This window comes from Sphaerodactylus townsendi, linkage group LG07 (genome assembly GCF_021028975.2).
Source record: "Sphaerodactylus townsendi isolate TG3544 linkage group LG07, MPM_Stown_v2.3, whole genome shotgun sequence".
NCBI classification, from domain to species: domain Eukaryota; kingdom Metazoa; phylum Chordata; class Lepidosauria; order Squamata; family Sphaerodactylidae; genus Sphaerodactylus; species Sphaerodactylus townsendi.
This window is the reverse complement of record NC_059431.1, coordinates 11,916,660-11,925,519: the sequence shown is the minus strand read 5'-3', so window position 1 is coordinate 11,925,519 and position 8,860 is coordinate 11,916,660. Positions and strand designations below refer to the sequence as shown.

Here is an 8,860-nt window from a genome sequence, read left to right as displayed (position 1 = left end):
TAACGGCAAGCGAGGTTCTCGGAGGAAAGCTAACTGCGTGACCATTATAGCAAGGAAGTTGAATGTGAGCTAAGGAGCAGCAGTGGCGTAGGAGGTTAAGAGCTCATGTATCTAATCTGGAGGAACCGGGTTTGATTCCCAGCTCTGCCGCCTAAGCTGTGGAGGCTTATCTGGGGAATTCAGATTAGCCTGTGCACTCCCACACATGCCAGCTGGGCGATCTTGGGCTAGTCACAGTTCTTCTGAGCTCCCTCAGCCCCACCTACCTCACAGCTTAGGCGGCAGAGCTTGTGAGGGGGGCAGAGTTGTGAGGGGGGAAGGGCAAGGAGATTGTCAGCCCCTTTGAGTCTCCTGCAGGAGAGAAAGGGGGGATATAAATCCAAACTCCTCTTCTTCCTCTTCCTCTTCCTCTTCTTCTTCTAAGAGGCCCAGGAAAGATGAGGGGGACAGTGCAGAGGGACACAGACCCACAGAGTTATCTGTTAGGCCCGGCTCCCGCCCAGGTCTGGCATCAACTGGGTGGCGCCAAGATCACACCCGCACTTGTTGTGATCTGTATGTTAATAGGCCACTCTGTTTCTATTGTTGTGCTTGTAACTAGTGAAACAGGCATGCCTCATTCCTCCCCCTCCCGGCAGCCGGATGAGTATCGCTCTCCTTCAGTCTGGAACACGTAACAATACTGTCTTAAACACTGTCCTTTATTATTCTCTCTATTGTGGAAACTGTTGTGGGGATAACAATGCAATATATACCCATATGTGGCTAGAATGTCCAGAAGTAAAACATTTGTGGGAAAATGTTATAATATATATTGAAACATATGTAAAGGTAAAAATAAAGATAAACATAGATTTATTATTTATAGGCATATTGGATTATATAATAATAGAACAAAGAAAGAGAAAGTTTTTCAAACTCATGATCAGAGCGGCCCAAGCAGTAATAGCATTGGGGTGGAAGGACAAAAAAATCTGGACAATGCAGAAACGGTTGGAATATATATGGGAGCAAATACTCTTCTTCCTCTTCCTCTTCCTCTTCCTGTGTGGGAGTGCACAGGCTAATCTGAATTCCCCAGACTGTCCTTATGCTACCCCCCAAGTTTGGTGAGGTTTGGTTCAAGGAGTCCAAAGTTATGGACTCCCAAAGGGGGTGCCCCTATCCCCCATTGTTTCCAATGGGAGCTAATAGGAGATGGGGGCTACAGTTTTGAGGGTCCATAACTTTGGCCCCCCTGAACCAAACTGCACCAAACTTGGGGGGGGGTGCCATAATCTCCAGATGATACCCTGAAATTTTGGTGCCGATACATCCAAAAATGCACCCCCTGCAGGAACATCCCAGAAATTTGCCCAAGAATCTTTGTTCTGCATTGAGTTTTCTGCATTGCTGTCAATGGGGGTTGCAGGCTGTGGGGGGAGGGGCACATTTCTGAAGGCACAGTCTCAAAACTTTCAGGGTCTCATCAGGAGACTTCCCTAATGATACCCCCCCAAGTTTGGTGCAGTTTGGTTCAGGGGGGCCAAAGTTATGGACCCTCAAAACTGTAGCCCCCATCTCCTATTAGCTCCCATTGGAAACAATGGGGGATAGGGGCACCCCCTTTGGGAGTCCATAACTTTGGACTCCCTGAACCAAACCTCACCAAACTTGGGGGGTAGCATAAGGACAGTCTTCTGATGATACGCTGGAATTTTGGTGCCGCTAGCCTAAAAACTGCGCCCCCTGCATGCCAAAAATGGAAAACCACTAAAATACCCAAAAACGAACCCAACATTTTGATGCCCCCCACAAGGTGATGCCCTGGGCAGCTGCCCACCTTGCCCAATGGGCATTACGCCAGTGGCCTTCCCCCTCCAAAAAATTCTGGCCCCACAAATTCCCGATGGACGCCCATTAAAGCATCTCTAACCTGGAATCTCTAACCAGTCCACTCCCTCTAGGATTACCAATTGCTAAGTGGATCCTGGAGTTCTAGAATTATAACTGTCCTCCAGACCACAGCTTCCCACAAAGAAAAATCTGCCAGTGTTTAAAATACTCTTGTGTGTAATTCATCAGGCCCTAGAGTCTTGAACTCATTCAAAGTAGCCAGGTATTCCAATACTACCACTTTATGTATTCTGTGATGGATTTCCCCTACTGCATCACCTGCTCCATTTTACCCAAGTTGAGCACGGAACTTGGGACCGTCTGCCAGGGATTGAATCTGGAACCATCAATATGCCAAGCAGATGCTCCACCACTGAGCGCCAATTCCTCCCCAAGGAGGCTGCACCCTTTTCGTCTTGTGGGTCACTGTGTTTTGCCTGTTTGCAGCTTGTGCGGTTGAGCACCATTTTGCTTGTGGGAGAAGACTGAAACAAAGAAGGCACTGAGCGGTTCTGCCTATTCTCCATTTTGTTAGCACTTTGCCATCTTCTCCACACACTGATCTACCATTTCCTTGTTCTTCCCTTTGCAATGAATGGACTTTTTATTGTTTTTCACTTCTCTAGCAAGTCTGAGTTTGTTCTGCATTTTAGCTTTTCTGACTTTCTCCCTATGAACTCTGGGAGAAAACCTGGTTTGGGTGAAAGAAAAGTGCTGCTACTAAGAGCTTACCTCCTACCGGATCACTCTGAGCTTAGATAAAGAAGTCATCAAGAGATATAAATTCCAAATTTATACCAATATACTTTAATGTAGATGATCATCCTAGTTTTCAAAGCACTTTCATGGGTGAGCATCTCTGCAGAATCCTTAAATGCAGAGGGCCTCATTATTTCAGTGTAAAAAAAAATCAAAGAGAACTCTACTAGCCATGTTGTGCATCAAGAAGATGCAAATTACTGCTTTGTAATTTCTCCCAATTCTGAATACAAATGCAAACTCCTCCACTTTTCAGAGGTTTCTGCACACAGATCAGTAAAATGATAATATAGATTGAATGTGATACACACACACACACACACACACACACACACACACACACACACACACACACACACACACACACACACACACACACACACACACACACACATAAAGGTTTTTCTGCAACCTGAGGATTTTCTCCCGTTTGCAGGAAGTTCGGTCTTGTCTGCTCATGGTACCAGTCTACAGATTTAAGTATCCGCAAATAAGGCCATGTTGCAAATTAGATATACTGATTGACAGAAACATCGTTACCATGTGACAATGAGCAGAGATCCTCCAAGTGAGGGAATGGACAGCCTTAGAAAAAGACAAGAGTGACTCACAGAGGATAAGTCTACTAATAGCTATTAGTTCCCGGTTCAAAGGGAGGTTACCTTTCAATGAAAATTGCTCTGGTGTAAACAAACAAAAAGGGATTTTGCTTTCATACTGTGCTGCTGAGAATCCAAAAGCATCTGACTGGTCATTGCTAAAAATGGGCTGCTCAAACATAAGACCAATTACTTTGATTCAGCAAGGGTCTCCTTAAATACATATGTTTGCTGTGCATCCCAGAGAGCAATTCGGCCCTTCAAATGGCTCACGTGTTTTGCTTTGGGATTTAAGTAGTGCCTTTGTGAGAAGTATTTCACGTCACCTCAAAATTCAAAGGTCTACTGAAAATCAGATATCTGCTGTAGATAAGGATGTGGGGGTTACTCCGAATTCTTTATCCTTGGTGTTACCCCCCACCCCACCCCCAGTCTGAGCAGATGAATAAGTGCAGATCACAAGGACTGAGTTCATTTCTGCGTAAGGAAAATGAATCGCCTTTTAAAAATTATTATTATTATTAGTTTCCAATTAATAATAATTGCATCTCTGATTAACCTCATTAGAACATAAGAACAAGCCAGCTGGATCAGACTAGAGTCCATCTAGTCCAGCACTCTGCTACTCGCAGTGGCCCACCAGATACTTTTGGGAGCTCACATGCAGGATGTGAAAGCAATGGCCTTCTGCTGTTGCTGCTGCTCCCGAGCACCTGGTCTGCTAAGGCATTTGCAACTTCAGATCAAGGAGGATCAAGATTGGTAGCCATAGATTGGCTAAGATACCGCCAACAACTATTTGTTGTTTTTACGCATGCCCTCACACCACGCAGGTTCGCCGACATAGCAACAAGCGTAAACAAAAAATTCAGAAGTAAGTCGTTTAATTTACCTCCTATAGGCTGTCCGCCACTTGGAGCTCTTTGCAATCCTTTTCGGTTCTCACCACCCAAGCTTTTCAGTTGATGCTATCTATCTAGCAGCTCAGGTTCAGCAAAATCACCTTGCTGAAAAGCTAAGATCTTGGGTTGCCAACTGCCTGGTGGGGTCCAGAGATTTCCTAGAATTACAAGCGGCCTCCAGACGAGAGAAGTCAGTTTCCCTGAAGAAAATGGATGCTTTGGAAGGTGAGCTCTGTGGCATTATACCCCAGGCTCCACCCCCAAACCAGGGGGGATACAAATCTCCTGCAGTTTCCCAACCTGTTGGCAGTCCTATGCTTCTTTGCAGGTAACCTATTATAGCTTCATCTGGCCTTAGCTTGAGGGTCGCAGCCCGGAGCTGGGCAGAAGATCTGCTAACCCGGAGGGTCAAACTAGTTGTTACAAATTTTAATGAGTCGGGTCTGGAGAACCTCTGTAACATCTACTGCTTTGAGTAAGAGACAAAGACAGGCCTGCTCGTCACTCGGAAGACCCCACCTCCCCAGTTTGTTTACATTCTGTTTCTGAGTTGCAAAAAGTTCAGGATTCCTATTAGGGAGAAGAGAAATATTTTTTTTCGCCATCAAGTTATAGCAGACTTATGAGGACCTCTGATGTTCTTCAAGGCAACAGTGGCGTAGTGGTTAAGAGCAGTGGCTAAGAGCAGGTGCACTCTGATCTGGAGGAACCGGGTTCGATTCCCAGCTCTGCCGCCTGAGCTGTGGAGGCTTATCTGGGGAATTCAGATTAGCCTGTGCACTCCCACACACGCCAGCTGGGTGACCTTGGGCTAGTCACAGCTTCTCAGAGCTCTCTCAGCCCCACCTACCTCACAGGGTGTTTGTTGTGAGGGGGGAAGGGCAAGGAGATTGTAAGCCCCTTTGAGTCTTTGACAGGAGAGAAAGGGGGGATATAACACCAAACTCTTCTTCTTCCATGTAACAACTCTGGTATTCCTTGGGAGCAGCAGCAGCGTAGTGGTTAACAGCAGGTGCACTCTAATCTGGGAAACCAGATTAGCCTGTGCACTCCAACACACGCCAGCTGGGTGACCTTGGGCTAGTTCTTTGGAGCTCTCCCAGCCCCACCCACTTCACAGGGTGTTTGTTGGGGGGGGGAAGGGAAAGGAGATTGTAAACCCCTTTGAGTCTCCTTACAGGAGAGGAGGGGGGGTATAAATCCAAATTCTTCCCTTCTTGGTGGCTTCCCATCCAAATAATTATCAAGGCCAACCCAGTTTACCTTCTCAGGTTTGCCAAGATTGCACTTGCCTGGCCTGTCTAGTCAGGACAAACTAGAAAACCTTAAATACATAAAATTAATGAATATAAATACCTGCTACCATGCATACTCCCTCTAACGATAATATATTCTGAATGCATACCTGAATGCATACCTCCAACCAGAGAATACCAACGGACAATCAAAGGAAAGAATTAGAATTCTGTCCTTTTCTATGATACAGGAAGTTCTAATCGTAATGGGATATTCTGAGGGGAATTCCTGTTATGGACAAATTCCGAAACATGAAATTAATTCCGCCTTTAAGTTACTTTCCAACAACTGCATTTATGTACTGAAAGTATTTATATTGCCTGCATTGCCTGTAGTTTTTGTAGAGCTAGTGTTAGCGTAGTGATTTGATGTTGAATTTTAGGTTAGTCATTAGGCTAGGTTTATTGTACTAATGCTGCTGTAAACTGTTTGAGGGTTTCAGTTTTGGGATTATATTTTTTGTAGTTTTGGGTACAGAAGGGGGGAGTCGCCATCTGTTGTTTATTCATGCTGCTTATTTGTGATACTATGATTATGGATGTTTTGGCTGTTTACGATTGTTGTTGTTTGCTGCCCTGAACCCTAAGGGGGAGGACGGGATACAATCGGGGGAAAAAATATCACGCCTTTCTCCTACGGCTCAAAGCATCCTATAGCATGTCAGAGCAGAAGACATGATAAAACATGGACAAATCCACTTAGGGTGATTCCGCACATGAGTAAAATAGGTTCGACCCAGTTCCCTGAGAAGGGTACTGACCTAGGTTGAAGCCATTGCTGTTCCCCACTGCAACCAGCTTGATCCCAGCTCGGAGGGCAGGATCATCCTGTGCCTCTTCGTCGCTCCATTCCGATTGGCTACTGTTCTACAGCCATATTCCGTCTATCCCCATACACGTTATTTTTCAAAACTCGCCACAGTGAAATGGAGGTGATGAAGGTGGCGCTCGCTTTCGATTGGCACAGCTTCGTATCGTGATGCCTGAAACACTCCGAAGCTATGATTTCATTTGATCTGGGGGAACTCCTGGGCAATCCAGAGATCTTCCAAGACTTTACTGGAATCGAGCTGAGTTCGAGCATGGTTCCCTGAAAAGTAGTAGTTCCCAACTGGAGTCAGAAATTTGACCGTTACACGGGGTGAAGCTGGTACAAAACCAATGGCCGCATCCCAGTGGTTATGCGGGAGAACTTCTAGGGTCGCCTTAATCATCACCTTGAACTTAGGTCGATAACGCAAGTGCGGAATCGACCTTAGAGCTATTGAAAACACCCATTGAAACCAGAATGAAACACCCAGACACTCCCTTCCCAAACACAGCCCGCACTATGCCAGCCAATGGCAAGATGGCTCCAGGGAAAGTTCCATCTTTTGAAATGCAATGACCAGGGGTATCTAAAGCTCCACCTTCTCACATATGTTCCTGCTGAGGAAGTAAGATTGCAAGAAAAGGACCTTCTGACTCTCCCATGAATCAAAGAAGCTCATTTGGTCAGTATACAAGCGAGCCTTTGTAAAAGTAGCAATGATACCATTCCGGTTCGGTTGCTGTATTTGCAAATTGACTGAGAGTTCGCACATATTTTAACTGAAAATGAACTCTGTCGCTCGGACCTACCTTCATCTTGAACAGTTAGTGGAAAAACATTAAAAAGTTAGATTAATTGCATTTAAATCGAGATTGGCCATCTCATCTTGCTACATCAGATGTACCTCATATGCACCTGCTGATAGGCTTATTTGCATTTATGTTGCCTCGCATTTAGTTATAACCAGTCAGATATCTAAATATAACCGCATGTACAAAATCAGATTTAGAGAAAGATAAGACTAATATTTTTCTAGCAATATGCACTCTTGCGACAAACGTATCAGATTTCTCTGGTTGGAAGTCTCAGAAGAATCACAGAATCTCAAAGTTGAAAGAGACCACAAGGGCCATCAAGTCCAACTCTCTGCCATGCAGGGATACACAATCAAAAGAATAGGTGATATCTCTAGGTGAGATTTTAGGGTAATTTAGGCTCTTTGGATAATCTCTGAAGGCATTGAGGGGGAAAAAAAGGTAAAACATGATTTGCTTTTTAAAACTATTACTTGTTATAATATGATTAAACAGTGTTTGGAACATTTGACAATTTTAGCATTGATCCTTACAGTGACTGCAAGGTAAATTTTTCATGCCTATTTTTTTCTTTCTTGCTCAATCAAAATAATCTTTGTTTTTCCCAATGAAAGACAAAAAGTTTATACAGGTGTTCTGTCTGCTGGTTAACAGTTCAGAGAACCAAACCCTGCCCTGTACACTTTTGTGTAACTAGAATTTAAGACTGTAAATCTCTTTTGATAAGGTAAATCCTGGAGAAAGTTGCTGCTGGTCACTTTTGCACAGGGAAAGCCTTGAAAATTGTTTAGTACAGATACTAATAGGATGCGAGAAGGAATCTCTTATTACAGTCTTTTTGGAGACAGCCATTCGGAACTGCTTCCCGGGAGGGGGTGCATCCCACCTCCTCACTTTAATTCTCTAGGGGTCAGCTGAAGATGGTTTTATTCAGGGCTGTATTTGATTACCGCACACCTACACTGTGATTTCAGATTTTGGTTTTATGCACTTTTCTGTACTCTGTATTTTATTTATATATGATACTTGACTGTCCGAGATATGTGGGTATTAGGAATTTCTCCCCTGGGCTGGTCTTAGACAAACCTGAAGGAGACTCTGACAACTCTGTGGTGGAGCTTTTGTTAAATAATACAGAGGCCGTGCTCTTGGAAAAAGTAGCAAAATTTATTTTACAAGTGACAGAACTTTCTAAGTAATGTCCAATGCTAGATACAGTTAATCTGTCTGTGTTTTGAATGTACTTTTGATTTGTACTTCAGAAATGTCTGTAACGCTCTGGAGCCTATTTTAATATGCCTGATAAAGGTTGTAGTATTGTATTGTACTGTAAAGCGTCTTGAGGTCTGGAAGTGAGCAAGACTGCTAACAAATATTTTATTTATTTATTTATCTGTCTGTCTGTCTGTCTGTCTGTCTGTCTGTCGGTCGGTCGGTCGGTCAGGTTTATATACCGCCCTCCCCCGGAGGGCTCAGCAAATACATACGTAAATAAATAAGAGAGAGCCCTTTGCACTCCTCTGGGCAAGCAACTCTACTAAACTCATCTAACTACAGACAATGCCGTAGAAACAGCAGAGCAAACCGTTCTATGGGAAGGGATGCAGAGAGGTAAATCTTCAGATGAACGGCAGCGGCACATGGACCTTATGGGCCAAAACTGTTTGCTTCCATGGAAGCTCCCTTTTTAAAAAAAGGAAAGATGTAGGCCAAGCTAAGAGAGCAGATTTCCAAGCCAGGGAGGGGGGCAAGAGAGGGAGGAAGCGCGGGCCTTCAAAATTAGCTGCTGCCTACTTCCAGTGGC

At 44.4% G+C, this 8,860-nt stretch overlaps 1 protein-coding gene across 1 annotated transcript in view; it reads right to left on the bottom strand.

Annotated features, from left to right (window-relative positions):
• Positions 1-5,932: 5,932 nt before the first annotated feature.
• Positions 5,933-8,860, bottom strand: part of LOC125436936 (CBP80/20-dependent translation initiation factor-like) — a 65,283-nt gene continuing 62,355 nt past the window's right edge. Inside the window, exon 4 of the mRNA XM_048504320.1 lies at positions 5,933-6,013. Coding sequence (XP_048360277.1) covers positions 5,933-6,013 — 81 coding nt within the window. The remainder of the gene's footprint in view (positions 6,014-8,860) is intronic.